At 38.1% G+C, this 17,068-nt stretch overlaps 1 protein-coding gene across 1 annotated transcript in view; it reads right to left on the minus strand.

Annotated features, from left to right (window-relative positions):
- AKAP9 (A-kinase anchoring protein 9) overlaps positions 1-17,068 on the minus strand; it is a 175,705-nt gene that overhangs the window by 77,112 nt on the left and 81,525 nt on the right. The window contains 7 exon segments of the mRNA XM_078151794.1: positions 503-708; positions 2,895-2,995; positions 3,458-3,598; positions 4,730-4,954; positions 9,580-9,933; positions 13,434-13,526; positions 15,349-15,445. Coding sequence (XP_078007920.1) covers positions 503-708; positions 2,895-2,995; positions 3,458-3,598; positions 4,730-4,954; positions 9,580-9,933; positions 13,434-13,526; positions 15,349-15,445 — 1,217 coding nt within the window.

The raw sequence follows: 17,068 nt of genomic DNA on the forward strand, positions 1-17,068 counted from the left end.
TGGCACGGCACTCCTGCCTCTTAAACATCCCTCCTGCCTTTTAACTTTACATGGTGATTTTCTTCTGGGAACCTTGAAACCTTAAAAAAGCCTATTTTTTTATTCAAATTCTTGTCTCTTTACGACTTCCCAAATGATGAAGCATTTCAGGAGGATGCTGATGGTATATGTGGGCAAGAAGGTGGACGTTTTCTGTCACTGGCTGAAAATCTGGCCCCACAGTGACTTCTCTCGTTTAGCTGTCTTGCCGACCTCCCGGGAGGCGTATGGTTGGAGGCAGCCTTACAGAGCAGCACTCTGATTGGGCCCTAAGTGCTAACTCTGACATACTTTTAAGAACGTATTTAGAAGAACAGCTCCTTAGACTGATTTTTGGGGGCCTTCTGTGGTGGCAGATGCTGTGATAGCTTACCGATGAGGACTCTGCACTGCCTTTCACCTAGCAGATACTTAACAGATGTCGATCAATGAAAATGACTTCAAGATCCTAGAAAACTGGTACCTTCTATGTCTTCTTCATGGACACAGGATCTCACTGCTCCTTCTGACTCTGACTTCCAAACAACGTTGGTTGATGATTGACCTTTAGTAGAGCGATCCAAAATACCAAGAACATGACGGCCAATTGTTTCTTCAACAGCTGCTATTGTCTTTACAACTTCTAAGAGGATCTTAAGGAGTCTGTTATTAGCTTTCTGGAGAGCATATCTGCACATGTAAACAAAGATAAATTAACTAAATTATTTTACTCTACTTGTCATGAATTAAGCATCATATATAACATGCAGTAAATATCCATAAGGAAACACCCATTAATCTTTAGAGGATAAACCAGCATGTAGTGATTTCTCTTAAACGATCTACAAAACTCTCATTTATAGTGAAGTCTTTTGACATTTATATTTTAACTGATTCTTTTAAATAAATGATTTGGGTCAATTAACTGTGATATTTCAAGGTGCATTAAATTTGTATTTTACTGATCTGAAACAAATGAAGTGACTTCATATTCTTAGGCCTGCAAGCTTACAAAGAAGACTTTCAGAGTACCCACTTAACAAGCAGGCTCCCACTCTAAACCCCCGTGCCCCCAACACTCTTTCTGTGCTTCTCTAGGGGTGACAGTTCAGATTTCCAAAGACTGAAAACTCTGGCTTTGCAGAAGCTGGATTAAGATGGTCAGAACTGAGAAGAGGTAATGGGACACTGACCCTGAAATGAAGATGGGGCCTCATCAACAAACATGAAGCACATCTGATCTCTTCACAAGAGCTTCTCCAAATGCAATGAATCTTAAGAAACTTAACTGATAAAATTCTTTAATAATCAAATAACTGACTTTCTAACAGCCAGGTTCAGTGAAGATACTCTAGTGTCTCTCCTTACATTTTATTTATATTTCTATATGCACACCTATTTAGGTTAATGGATGGGATTTCTTGGTAGATAGTATGTCTCTGAAACTATTTTTTTTTCATAACTTCATACTGTATAAGTTGACTACTAAGTCACAGTATATGACATATCAGGCATATGGCATTTTCAGAGTGATAAATGAGAAAATTTTCCTTCAGTTTCTGTTAAATGAATGGTGACCATGCTATTTGTAAATCACATTCTCTGATTTGGATGCACACCTGAACATTGAAAAAATAAAATCAAGATCACTTAAATAAGAATTCTCATTTTGTTTTTCTAAACTTCTTTACTAACAACACAATAGGGGCAAATTTCCCCCATCAGAAAAATTTCTTGTTTCAAAAGCATCCTTAAGAATAAACAAAAGCAATTACCTAAAGTATAATCAGAAAAACAAACAAAACCCGTCAAAACTACTTATTACCCAAATTCCTACAATTATTAAGCATTTAGTAACAAGTCTACTGATTAGAGAATGAATATAAAATAAATCACTTTATTTTATATTTCTATGGAAACTCTTCATACACTGTTGTTCTTGTCTGAGCTCCGCACTGACTGTGCGCCATACTGAGGATCCAGTGGGGGAGCCAAAATCTTAGGGGCCAAAAGCCTCCATGCAAGCTGAGGAAAGGGATGAGGAGCATACAAGAGGGGGGGCAATTAACGGGAGTTGGAGAGGGAGGAAATGAAGTTAGTAGACATTCATTTTAGTTTAAAGCTGCATAATTTATATTCATCTGACTAACAATGGATTCAAAATGTCACTTAAAAATTCTTCAATAGTAGACATGTTTTGTATTGTATAGTGATGTTATAAAATGTCTGTAATAACTCATTTGCAATATTTACATAAAGAGGTGAAATAAGAAAGGTGCTTGACATTTGGCTCATTTTAAAAAATATACTGGTACGTGAATTAAACATGTTTGTATGCTGTGCAGCGAATTAAAAGAAAAGAATCTCAAGCAGGAATCACACAATGTTTAGAGTATGAAAAAAAACAGAAAATAAATATTCTGTGATGCATCTCTATATACATTCTTCCAGTAGTGAAATGGTATGTAAGGTTGTGAAGTTAGACAAGAGGAATTCTAAGTAATTAGAACACCAAAAAACGGATGGTTTTAGGATCACAGATTTAGATGGCCTTCAAAGCCATCTGGTCCAACTCCTTAATTTTTCAAATGAGGAAGCCAAAATTCAGTCTCTGGCCCAAAGGCACACAGTAGTGAGTGGCAGAAGCTCTGACTCCAAATGCAGTATTCTGTAAGGCCTCTGGTAATTTTCTGTTTGTCTAATGCAACCTGGCACTCCTCTTCATACATATTGATAGTTTTGTTGCATAAAGGGCACGCTGATTCTTAGACAAAAGATAAAAGATCAACAAGACAATAGTGCTATCACTAAGTAGTTTAATGTAAACAAAATAATCATTCAAAAGTAAAGCAAACTACACACACAATATTCTATACCTTTCTTTAGAGAGAATGTCAGAAGACACAGTTTGAGGTTTCTCTTCTGATTCTTCCTGAAGGATTTGTCGTTCTTCGACTACTTCGTTCTCACCTTCATCCTGCATTAGTTTTTGTAAAGGCAGGGAGGACAAGAGAAACAAAAATCCAATCATTTTGGAAATGGCATGTCATTCTTCCGCTTACTTACAAAGTGAAACCAAAAAGTTTATGTACAAATTAGATACTCTTTGAAATAATATTTAACCAGACTTTATCATGGGATTAGTATTATCAAGAAATGACAAAACACTTAAACACGTAAATGAGAAGAGATCATGGATGCAACACACACACACATTCCAATAAGGATGGTCACACGGCTCCTGGGTCCCCAGAGGGCTGGACCAGCAATGTGGCCATTGCCCTTCATCTGACGTGGCATGCAAGGCATCTGGGCTCCTGCAACCTTGCATTCAAGCCGGCACGAGGAAGCAGAACCCAAAGCCTGAAGACGACAAACAAACGCTTGTGCTCAGCCAGGGCACTGCGGCCAGGCCGGCCCAAATCCACGTCCACGCTACCTGTGTTTGCGTACAGCTGCTGCGCAGCTCACAACACAGCTTCTCTCTTCCAGCTAATGATCGCTGCTTTAGGGCTTCCAGCTCCTCTAAAAGCACCCTCTCTCTCTCTGTAACCAGGTTTTCATTATCTACTGAGGCACTCTAAATAAGAGAAAAGGTCATGAGAGAATATTGTTTGCGACAGGAGGGGAAGAAGAGAAATCAGGAACATTAAAGCAGATATCCCAGCATTTAACACAGTGCCTAGCACGTAGCAGGCACTTAATAATTTTTTATTGATTGAGTTCTTTTAACCCCTAGAACTAACAGACCTGGGTAATTCCATCCCACTTCAAGGGGTTAAAAGTATTCATAATTTTCAATGCAAAATCTTCAGACTTTTAAAAAATGTTAGTTTCATCTAAATAGGGTTTGAATAAACCTTTCAGATATTATTTTTAAGACTAATTTTGCATTGAAAAATCAGAAATTTAATTTCACAAAATGCAATGGAGAAAAGTTGATTCATCAAGTATAATACTGAAATATTATATTCTATACTTCAAAAATACTTCTATCATTACATTTGACAGAATTTTTGAAAATTTTCTGGTCATTTCATGTTTTGGTTTTTTTTTAAGCATACAAACCTAAATTCAAGGAGGCTTGGAGCTCTTTTCCCCCAGGGATTACTGATAACTGAAAGCTGTTTTGGTCTATCATGTCTTCTCCATTCATTTTATGAGTATGCTTTTCCATACAGAAATTTTCAAGAACCCAGCTCCCAAATTCCAAGCAAAGTACATAATATTTCAGTCAGGAAAGGATTAGAAATATGATATAAATTTGTGTTTCTAGAATCAAAATAAGATCTTCCCCTAGAGAGAGTTCTGGAAACATGACACCTTTGAGAGAGTCTACTGGTAATTAGTCAGACTAGAGCAGGAAAGAGGTCTATCTCTTTGGTGCCCAGTTGGACCTATGCACACAGACAATGTGGCAAAACCTAATGAAGCCTTTGCAAATCATATCACTCCAGGATAAAAGAAAAACAAGTGGGGCAAAACCAATCCTTGGACCATCAAGTCATGACGGAAATGGCCTATACGCACGATGAAAGACCCACTAGGACAGAGCAGCAGACTTCTGGGAGAAGTTACAGAAAGCCTCCCTATGAGACCTAGCGCAATGAGATCATCTCCTTGAACAGCGTATTGGAAACGTGGCAAACCAAAAGCTCCGGACAGCCCTGACCAGGAAGGGTCTCCCTCCCCTCGCACAGACGACGCTGACCTGGGCCAGTTCCCTGTGCAGCCTCCGGATCTCCTCCTGCAGCTGCTCTTGATCTTCCCGCTGCCTCTCCATCTGGTGCATGTGAGCTTGCTTCAATAACTCGGTGGCCTGCTGGTGCTCCTGGTACTGCCGCACCAACTCCTGCCTCAGGTCTTCCAGCTGCTCTTCAGGCACCAGCAGCTGCCTAGAAGTGTCTGCATCTGATGCCAAAATCTCATCCTGGACCTAGAAAATTTAACATCAACTTGCAAATGTAATTTATTTCATAGTGGACTGAAAACACATAAGCATTCTGTATCAAACGGCACAACGTCTTGGGAAGGGAGGCAGAAAAAGAGGGGGAGAAAATTTAAAACTCAAAAGCTTGCAGAAGTGAATGCTGAAAACAACAATAAATTAATGAAAAAAATTTTAAAAATATGTAGGCATTCATGTATTTAAATGAATATGAAAATCATTCTAGTTCTTTATCCTCTAAGTTTCCTCTAAAGATATATTAAAACAAAACGTACTTTTATGTGCAAAGAAAAACAGAGGCATGCCATAATAACACTCCCAAATTAATATGAAAAAAAAACTGGCTTAATTGATCTATATTGTTTTCAAAGCAGTGGAGTCAGCTCTCCAAGTTTAGACTTAATCAGAACCTTCCCTATGCTGATAATCTCCAATTTATCTTCCATTGATAGAGCTTGTCTGCATATAGTTGTTTGTATGCAGTCTCCCCCATTAGACTGTGAGCTCCTTGAGGGCAGAGACTGTCTTTGCCTTTCTTTGTATACCCAGGGCTTAGCACAGTGCCTGACACATAGTAAGTATATAATAAATGTTTACTGAGTGACTGGCTAGAGAGTTTATCTCTCAAGATCCCTCTCACACAAGATAGTCTACAACTCTACTGACATATTTTTGGGAACAAATAATATGAAATAAGTTATTTTTAATGGGCTTCTAGAAGCCAGAGACTATCATTTTTAACTAATAGTATACGGTGATTAACATTGTACTATGCAAAAGTAACATGACATTACATGAATGAGAGTAACTTTGTAATACAGTACCCCATACACCCTGCAACATTCAACTGAATTTAATAAACACTGAATAAATCCTATCACGTTCTAGGTGCTGGGTATGAAAACACAACAACAAAAAATAGTCTGTGCACTCAAAGAACTCCCATTCTATGGGGCCAATACACCATATTAGCAAATAAGCAAATAAATAGAAGATAATCCCAACGATTTGGCAGATCTGCAAAGAATTGATTTGCACCTGGAAGAAAGCCAAGGATTCTAAGAAGCAGCGCTGAGGAGGCAGCACATCGCAGGACTAGGGCACAGACGCAGGACTAGGGCACAGACGGCCTGTAGATAGATATGGAGACCGGAGATGGCTGGAATGCAAGTGTGTGAAGGTAAGCATGAGCTAAGCCTGGAAATGCTGGCTGCAGCTAGATGATGAAGGGCTTCAAGTGCCACAAAGGGGTGACAGGTAGCACTGAAGATTCTTGAGTGACATGGTCAGACTTGAGCTTTGGGAGACAAGAAGTAGGGACACCAATGAGGAGGCTGTCCTGTTAGTCAGAGACAGGTGATAAAGAAGGATGGCCCTATGAGAGAAGGAGATGGATGAAGGGGATGTGGAGGTAAAACTAACAAATCTTGGCATCTGACTGTATATGGGGAATGGGGGCAGAGAGGGAAAAGCTAAGGACGATCTAAAGTTGTGAACCTGGGTGACTAGAAATATGGTGGCACCCTCAACAGAAATGGGGAGATTTGGAGGAGTGTTAGGTTTAGGAGGAAGATAATAAATTCTGTTTTGGACAGAATTCCCTTTCATACCTGGCGTATGAGCTGAACTGGACTATTAACTGTTTCTCAGACCTGAAAATCCATCTTCTGCCACCAAATATTCTGGAGAAGGCTGGCATGTCCTCTTTACCTTCAGAGCAGGCATCACTACCTTTAGAAACCTGCCCTCATCCTCCTAACTGCCAGGGTTCTCTCCTTCCCCAGATTTTCCCAGAGCACTTCATTATGTGACTTCTCCACCGTGATAAGGAGTGATAACTCCTTAACTTGCTTTATGTTGACATGTGTACATGTTGTACTCTGATATTAGAATAGAAGTTCCTTGACAGAAAGAATTGTTTCACTTGTCTGTTTGGATTCCCAGCACCTATCATAGTGTCTTGCTTAATTTTTTGTTAAATTAAATTAAATAAAATTAAATAAAAGTTAAATTGTTTGTTGAATCAGATTTAATAGTCAATATAAGAGTGAATCGTTGAGTATAATATAGGAGTGGGTTATCAAGTTCAAAACTGAAAGAAGTGTAAGTTTATACTATTTATGCTTTAAAGTAAGAATATTATTACAATCGAGGTATAGTATAAAAATGAACAGAATTAATTTATTTTCACTGGAAGTGTACTTTTAAACGTGATTAACAAGAAGGTGGTAGAAATGTGTTGAACATAATGGCAAGTTTGGGCTACCTTTACAAAGCAGGTTGGGGAAATTTATGTCTACCAGGCTATTAGTCTGACATTTCTGGGGTCATTAAACAATAGCACATTATTTTACATGTCCCTCCCTATAAAAAGAACAGGTTTTCTCACTAGGCAAATGACTAACTCTCCTGTGGGGGTAATTTAAACTTATAAATAATTATAATGGAATTTCCTAGTGAACACTTCTGTTACACTGATCATTTAATACAACTCTGGACCCTTAGGAATTGATGAGGAAGGGCCATGGCCACTAAGGTGACATTTCACCTCATTCCCAACATCTACCACTTCTCTCTTATATGATTATTACTTCTGCTTTTTTTCCTTCTAATCTTATCTCCACCCTTATTTCCCTTTCCTCCCTTTTTGGGGGAGGGGATTTCTCTTTTCTGATTCTGCCTTTTTCCTGCTCTTATCCTTCTGTTTTTCCTTTCCCCCTACTCCTATGGGGTCAGTCCTTATTTCCTCTCAGGCTCTAGGAGAAGAAAGGGGCTGCCAGTGGTTGCTACTCTATTTTGCTTCCTGAGATATCCAAGAAGCAGTGTTGGGGCTTCCAGGTCCTGTGCGTGGCTTGTGGGAAACAGGTAATACCACAGAGGTGGTGAGGTCTTCACATCCCCCTGAGCCTGACACAACACAAGGAGTCACCACGAAGAAAGAGTGGATGGTAACGGTTAGATACATCAGTGAGTTCCCCCACTCACTTTTAGCCTCAAAAAAGTATCGTGTGAACAGTTAACAGTTGTTAATAGATTCTTTTATAATGAATAAGGAATAGATGGTATTTTTTCTTAATATTTTTGCCACACTGAAGTGACAAAACTGTAACTCATGTATCACATAACAAATTTGGAGACCTGCTATCATTTGAAGAACCTCCAAAGTGAAGATTCAGATGTCTCAGCGCTAACTTTCAGAGACAGCTGCTAGAGTTAGAAGAAGAGGGAAGGTGAGGAGCATGACTAAATGTGGATGAGGTCTGAAGAAGGTAGCTCCAAGGGCAGGGGTGAGGAACCATGTGGCCCTCTAGGTCCTCATGTGCAGCCCTTTGACTGAATCCAGAGTTCACAGAACAAATGCCCTTAATAAAAGGATTTGTTCTGTAAAATTTGGACTCAGTCAAAAGGCTGCGCCCAAGGACCTAGAAGGCCACAGGTTCCCTACCTTTGTCCAAGGGTTTGGCATTAAGGAGCTCCAGAGGTCTAGTGTCCCATCTGGTCCTGGTCCAGTTCTAAGTCCCTTCCGTTCTATTTTTCTGAGAAACCCAGGGACTGTCCTGCCTGTCTGGCTTTCCACTGCCACTAGGCCTGCCTTCTGAGAGGAGCTTCTCTCCTTCCTGGTCCACTGTGGAAAAGAATGAAGTTTCTTAGCTTCTCTTCTGTATACTCTCTGAAAAAAGCACACTGGGCTTTGGAGGTTTTTGAAGAGTTTTTGCAAATAATAATGATGAAAGGGAGTTAAATGGCTCAATACTAAATAACACTCTTCAAAAAACAAAGAAAAAAAACTTAAACAAATCCTGTTTTACACTTAATTCCTTTAAATACAGGCATATCCCACACAAAGTTACACCAACCAACATAATTTTAAAAATATTCTTATATATTAAAATCAAGCCATGCCATAAAGCTGTGGAACCCTGCTATAATATTGTTCAGCTGATTACACATTTACAGCATACTTTCTTTATGCTCCCTGTAATGTTGTTTTATCTCACACTGTATTTTCACAAAACTTACTAACATTAGGAAAGGCAGGCATGTAAGTGCTAATGGGATTTCTGGGCATCCAAAGAAATAAAATAAAATTCATGTATATTTCATAGGAAGAGATCTGGGTTGCTCCGGGCATTTTATACAAGGAATTGGGTGGATGAGGGGTCTGATGGGACCTTTGGGGAAGGCAAATTGGGTAGGACGGGGAAGGGGTCAGCTGGTTAAAGATACTACATAAGACGAGCTCTAGGACCAGGAGAAAAAAGAGGATGGGGATTTCAGGTCTCCTCATCCCTTCTTTTCCCCTGCCACCATAAGGTTTATCACCTTAGGCCTGGTCCAGGCTTAGGGTAAAGTGAAAAGTAGGTATGCAGAGGCATGAGGGCTACTCCATGTTAGTTATCCCTAGAAGCAGTCTGCTGAGTGAAAAGTTTAAGGGAGAGAAGAAAAAAACCTCAAATGATCACAACAGGAAAGGAAAGCCACTGGACCACCTAGTCAGCATTCCAAGGATGTCCATTTGTACTGTCTGTACTATTGAAATGAATCCAAACAAAAACAGAAATACTAAAAACAAAAGATACTATCTTTTTACACTTAAAGACACAAGTACTCACATGTTCTGTAAAAATAAACCCTCTGTTCGGGGAGAAAATTTCTCTTGAAAAATCTAGTTCTTGGTGCTTCAATTCAAATGTGCTTTCAAGATTATTACTACTGGATAAAAGAATTTCCTTGGACTCTTCTTCACTCAACTCTTTGCTAAGAGGTTTTAGTTCTTTAAATTTCATTTCTTCTGCCTCAAAAGCCTGTATGCCAAACTCATTTTTAGAATGTTTCATATCAGTTATGAAAGGTTCTTTTCGTTGACAGGTATTTATTTGTGTCACTGATGCGATGTCCTTCTTTTGCCTCGAAAGTCTTGCTATTTCACTCTGCTGAGCAAATGCTATGCTCATTGATACAATGACCTGAAGAAAGTTGAAAAGAACCATTTAGAGACATAAAGCATGACAGCAGCTTCAGAAATTATTATCTGAAATAATCTTCAAGAAAACTTTTAATTAAAATTAAGTTAGAAAATAAACCCATGAAGTAATAAAGAAGATTTATACTTTCAACAGTAAATCCAAAATCAAAGCAATAATTTTATTGCTCCTTTTAAATGATTAAATTTTAATTAATTTATTGGCTATGATAAAACTAAATATAGTTTATTTTGCATTAACTCCAGTAATTTCCAGGAAAGGTTAAAAGAAATCATTTGAAATTTGCTAAAACTCAGGAAAACTTGGGAAGTCTTGCAGGAGAGTTGCATGGGGCGGGAGAAGGGCAGGAAGGGTGGAGGGAATAAAGGGGAATCATTGGGAAGTTACAACAACGCATTTTGTAAAGCACCAATAAATTTAAAAATAAATTTGCCAACTTGATTATGTAAGTATGATATCTTCCTGGACTAAAACTGATTTCAGACAATCACATGTGACAATTTAAAGCTACAGAAATAAACATTTATAGAACTGATGAGAATTTTGTATTTATATTATTTCACTGAAATAAGTTAAGATGCAGTTGATTTTGTGATGTTTTAGTAATATTATTACACACAGTGATCACATTTTAAACTGTCTCCAGACTGTGCCCGTCTACCAAAACCAAATGCTCTCAGTAAAATGTTTTGATAGCTATACTTCCGAATTACAGAACACTGACTGGAAACCAATACTGTTACTTTTTATATTTAACATTCCTTTGAGGAAGGACAAATTTGGAGGGGAACAAAGTGATTTACAAAAGGCAATTAGAAAGGAAAACAATATGCTGTCTTTTCCCCCTCTAACTATGTTTTAACATTCTCTATTTCTTGAACATGACCATAAAATGACTTCCTTTTTCTTTAGCTTTTTTTCTGAATAAGAGGCAGTGTGGTGTAGCGGAAAGGGACAGCAAGACCTAGGTTCAAATTCTACTTCTGGCACATGACATAGTACAAATCACTTAATGTCTCAAGGTCCTAGGTAACTTTTCAGGACATTAAATCACACAACAGATGCTGAACTGCAATTGCAGAGGGAGTTTTCTCTCCACATCAATCTTGGGTTCTGCCCATTTTTGGAAACAAATAGCCAACATTCTGGTATAAAATGAAAAAAAAATTCATGATATATACATAAGTCTTAGAGTTGTTATTCTTTTTACCTTCAGCAAATATAGCTCATATTTGCAGGTCCAGCCAAAAAAAAATTAGTTCTTTACCTCTGATTATGGTTAACAAAAGTAGTTATGCAATTTCAAAACTATTTGTTAAGGGAAAAATGGGTTAATAAAAGTTGAAAATTTAAATAACTTTTTCAAGAAGGTAACAACATAATTAAAGGAACACGTTAGTGAAACATAAAACTATATTTATCTTTATAGTGGCTAGATCTATAAATATTGAACTAGATGGACATGTATTCATTTTTAAGAGGAAGGCAATACAATTAAGACTTTAAGTCTTTGTTCTATAGTTAAACAAACTTCTGTAAGAAAGTCTGTGTCTTAGGGCATTTTGCTGCCTTTAGAATTCACTTTGCTTGCTTGTCCAATAAAACCAAGCTTAATTAAAACCCTTCAGAGGCACATTTAAGATTTTTCCCTGACTCATGCAGCAACACGTAAATGTAAGAAAGGATCTGTTAGGCACAGGGTTGTCTGAATGAATTTATCTTTTACAAGTCAGTGGTAAATGGTGGGGAAGAAGAGTTATGCCAATATATTACCATATGCTGGTGTATGTCATTATGTAACTCTGCTGGTCATTATAGCTCAGCACTTGAACAGCCTAAAACCACCTGCCAACGACATTTCTGTAAGTGTAGCAGGCGGCTGAAAGGGTGAGGAAGTGAAGGGGAGCTATACAAGCAAGTTAACGAGAAGCATGCTAGTAATGCATAAGCAGTGATTAGCTGGTTTAGCAAGCAATCTGACTTGGCACCACAACCTTTGGCAATGTATCCCCAGGGCTTCTCATTTGTGTGCTGAACTAAATTCTAAAGCCCTGAAAATAAATAAGTGGAGTTCCCAATAATTTTGGGACAAAATGTCCTTTAGGAGTGAAAAAGCAGCAGATTTTGAATAACGGCAGCTAAGATAAGAAAAGAGATTCTGATATCTTAGCACCAATCTATCAAGCCATCCTATTATGCTCTAAACTGTGGCCTCAAGCCCGTATGTGGCCATCTAGGTCCTCAAGTGTAGCCCTTTGACTGAATCCAAACTTCACAGATTCAGTTAAAAGGCCTTACCCAAGGACCTATAAGTCCATATGCAGCCTCGGGGCTTCAGGTTCCCCACTGTAACTTAGATGTTATTGGACTTTGGTTATTTTGATAACCGTCATTTACCTAGATGGTCTTATACTGAAAGAAGTTACAACCAGAATTTAAGGAGATGACAACATCCTTAGTAACTCTTTCTCTCAAGTTATGTGCGGGACAGCAAATGGTAAATGAAGGTCTGGAATGCTTCAAAGAAGGCAAAAGCTACAAAGAAGTATGAATATGTTGTATCTCACAGCAGAACGTGAGCTCCCTGTGGAAAGAAAACATCTTTTGTATCCCTGTTATCTAGTATGGTGCTTTGCATATGGTAGATGCTTAGTAAAATCTTTGGTGGCTCAGAGTTCTGGTCAGGGTAAATGAACATAATTCCCTGCCTGGTTATATTTTATTAGCAAAAGTGTCCAACCAGAACTTTGCTGTTTAAATTATCTCCCTATAAAATCAAGATCATCTAAGTGATAATATGCATGTGTTTATATTTACATGTACACGAGTCCCTTGAGACATGAGATCTCTGATAATGAGGTCAAAATTATGTACTCAAATTCTGCCTAGGATTCACCATGTTCAATGGCACAGGCAGGACCCCTAATCCATAAAACTGATGGTGCTAAAGGAATGTAGATGAACAGCACAGTGCAAATCCATCCCCACTACTGAAGAAACAGCAAATCAACTCAGGCCAGTTAATGATGTTACCAGAACTGTCTTCATGTGGTCACAGAAAAGGCAATGGAGAAGCAGAGGCATGGGATAAGCAAGGGCCAGTCTGTGTGCTCCACTGGCATTCATGCAATGTCAACAGGAAGGCCCATCACACACTGGGAGCACATGGGCAAGGGTGACGTAGGGTAAGAAGGTATAGACAGCTTGTGACCTGCACCTTCCCAGGGAATACTACAGTAATCTCCATCAAAGTATTAAAGGGAGGCACTAGATATTTAATATATTTAACAGAAAAGCAAATTTAAAAGCAGCATCTTATGTTGTAAGAAAATGACAATGATCTTTATGTAAATTCAATCAACAAACAAATATTAATTTGATAATAATGATACTGATGAGAATGATATCATTTTCAGTAAAATGTATGTAGTCTGGGCTTCCAAGTCATAAAAAGGTTTTAGCTGAAAAAACTGTAAACTAACCTTAGCCACCTCTTCTTCTAACCTTTCTTGGTGCTGTTTTTCCAGTAACTGAACAATATCCATTTCTTCTTTCATTCCAGTTTCATGAGTAAACTAAAAGAAAGAAACCAATCATGACACATATATTTATCTTATTTATGTATTGCCTGTTATAAAAAAGAATTTTGCCTTCATTATGAATACCTGAAAAATTCTATATGCTGGACTCTTGAGAATAAGCCCTACGTTCATCTCAACCTTACGAGGTCTAACACTGAGCCTCATCACCCTCTCTTGACCTTGTCCAAAAACTGGTTTGGCTTTTCCTTAAACTACCTTCTCTCTTTCAGGTTCACTACTCTCCTTTTGAACTACAGGTTCCAAGGCTTAGTCAACTTTTTACTTCTCCCTTAATTTCATCCTGTATATGTGATGTCATCATGTTCTGTCTTTCTTTGAAATGTCTCTTGCTCTGTCCCTTCTTTTCCATTTCCACCATCACTATCCTAGTTAAATCCCTAGTAATTCCATACTTACAAGAGCCTAACTGTGCTCCTTCCTTCCATCCCTGTCCTATACAATCTACCCTACATATCACTAGATCAATCTCACCTTTGTCATCATATCACTACCCAGCTCAAAACCCTCTTGTCATTGCCTAATGAATGGTAAAGGATATTCCTTAATGTGTCACCGGAGGCTCTCCATATCCATCCATGCTTAGTAAGCAGCAAGTATTTATTGAAATTCAGAGAAAGAAGAACTAAGGCACAGTCCAGAAGACAAGAGGAGAGTCAGGTTAGTGTAGTCCCAGTGCCCAGGACAGTGGCTTAAACACTGCAGGTACTATAAAAAAGTATTTGTTAAGTTCATGACTGGTTATTTCCCTGTCTTCTGAAGCCACCATGCTTGGTCTATTCCTAATTTTTTCTCATTTTCCTCTTCCCTTTATTCGCTGGTTACCCAAATCCTGTCTATACCCAGTCCCATTTCCTCAATGGGGACTTTCTCTTTCTCTGTGAAGTTCTCCCTAACTGATAAAAATCCCTACTGTTTTCCCTTTTCTCTAACTTTTATAATAATTATGGTCTCTTGATGGCATTTAATATATCACTTTGTACTGTTATTTAATCGTTTCATACGCATGTCTATCACCTCCAGGAGACATCCACTATATTTCACAGAGTGCCATGTACTTAATAAAATGTATGATGAATGAATAAATGCTAGGCTGAAGAACATAAATCTTGACCACTGAAGAGTATGCTTTGATTTTTTAATATCACCACAAAGTCTGGCTGATTTTTGTCCTTCTCCAAACACATACCTTATAGGACCCTAACAGTTGTGAGGTCCGTTTGAGAAGATGATCATTTTTTTAGTGAAAGCAATTTTCATTTGGGGAAACCCTAAGACCTATCTTCAATCTGATCTGATCTGCTTTAGAAGTCATGGGAGTTTCTGAAGTCCAGGGATGCCTGGATTTAGCTTTGAGAAGTGAGTGGAAAGGCAACATTTGCCTTAAGTGCGCAACCTGATATACCTGACTGCAGCTAGAACTAATTTTGAGGATGTGTAAAATAAAGATCATAATTTATTTATTGTGCACCAGTAAAATATCTTCCAATTTCTTTAGTCATAAATTCTTCCACATCTTTAGCATGAACTAAGTTAAAAAGTTTTCTCATCAATAGATGTATCATGAATTATGAGACCACTATATTTCTGTCATGCTCATTTTTCAGTGAATATTCCTTAGACTACAGCAACTCTCAAAGACCAATTATTAGGTTAGAGAAGAGATGCAAACTTTGTCAGCAGTTAGAGTTCCCGCATTGATAAAATTTAATTTCCCTGAAGTATTACAATAACCCATAGACCAGAAAGTAAATGACTTTAAAAGTACTCAAATCAGATGACAGTAAAAACATAATACCTTCGTCGAATCATCTTCAGTCTTTTGAAGACCACTTTCGATATATTTTGTTTTCAGCACAACCTGATCAATATTTGTCAGTGATTCAGTGAATAAGCTATAATACAAATGAGAAAAAGTAGATCAAAATAATGGTATTTTAGATTATTTAGTTTGAAAAATCTAAAATACATGAAAAACAGATACATGAAAATAATTAAGAAATCACTAAAAGATGAATATCAAATTAATTTGCATTTAATGCTGGTTTTGCTTAGTTCAGTAGGTAAAAAAAAAAAAGAAAGCTACAAAATACCAGTCATTAACAGAGCATTTTAAATATACTAAACTAGGATTCTATCCAATTTTACAGATTCTTTTAAAAAATGTTTATTTGGGTCATAAAACTGAGGAAATATAAAGAGGAAACAGAGAAGATAAATAAGAATTCTGATTTCTTTTAGCCATTTAAATTTCCCACTGTCACTTCCCTTTCTGTTGGCTTTTCTTTTTAAAATTAAATTTTATTGGCACTTCTTGTTCTTGTATCATCACAATTTCTGGAAATACCTGTCTTCTCTCTGTGCTGCTTCTCCTCTAATCTACCCTTCCCCGAGAGTAAGTGAACCTCCACTGTAATAAAGAAAAACCATGCTGTGGTACAGCAGAAAGAGCAGAGGCTCTGGAGTTCAAAGACCTAGGTGTTCCAAATCCATGTCTGATGATCTGTGTGACCTGTGACCTTGGACAACTCACCTGTCTGGGCCTACCACTCAGAGGGGACTGGACTACAGAGAGATGTAGTCTGAGATCCCCTCTAGCTCACGCTCCATGATCCAGTGATCTTCTAACAATGTAGACAAGACTCAGCCCTATTTCCCAAGGTTCTCTTCCAATGAGGAAAAGGGCATGGTTCATTACCCATTCTTTTGGACCATTATGGACTCAGCTTCCTTCCTATTAACATTGTCAGAGAATTCTTTTTACAGGGTTCTCCTTATCTCACTCTTGTCAAGCCACAGAAAAATCCTTCTATGTTTTTCTGAAGCCGTCATCTTCACCATTTCTTCACACACATTACTATTCAATTAGATTCATTTCCAGTTTGTTCAGTCATCCCTCCATGGGTATTTACTCTTTTTCCAGTTCTTTATTATCACTGCTGTGAATATTTTGGGGACCTTTGTTGCTGCCTTTTTTCCTTCATGGGGTTTATGCCAGGTCAAAGGGTATGAATGTTATGGCCACTTTCTTGCATAATTCCAGACTGTGTGACACAGGAAACAATCTATCAACAATGTCCCAGGGTGCCTGACTTTCCACAGCTCCTTCAACATATGTTACTATTTTTTTTCACATTTGCCAATTTGCAGGACTGTCAGGTAAAACCTCAGAAATATGCATTTCTCTTATTATTAGTGATTCGGAACATGTTTTCATGCACTCTCACATTTTGTATAATGCTCTTAGGAATGCTGTATTATCTTCTCCTGCTCATCCTCTTCTCTTTCCTCTAAGCTGCTCTTATTCACAGGACCCACAGATTTAGAATTGGAAGGGATCATAGAAGCCATCAGCATCCAACCCCATTATTTAACAGAAGAAACTGAAGCACAGACAGCTTAAATGGCTAGCCCAAAGGCACACATCTATAAGTGTATGAGGCAGGCTTTGAACCCAGGTCTTCCTAACTACAAGTTCAGGGCCCTATCCAATAGGTCATTATTCTGCTACAAAACAG

Source organism: Phascolarctos cinereus, unplaced genomic scaffold, assembly GCF_003287225.1.
Source record: "Phascolarctos cinereus isolate Bilbo 61053 unplaced genomic scaffold, phaCin_HiC Scaffold_1;HRSCAF=81, whole genome shotgun sequence".
Lineage (NCBI taxonomy): Eukaryota > Metazoa > Chordata > Mammalia > Diprotodontia > Phascolarctidae > Phascolarctos > Phascolarctos cinereus.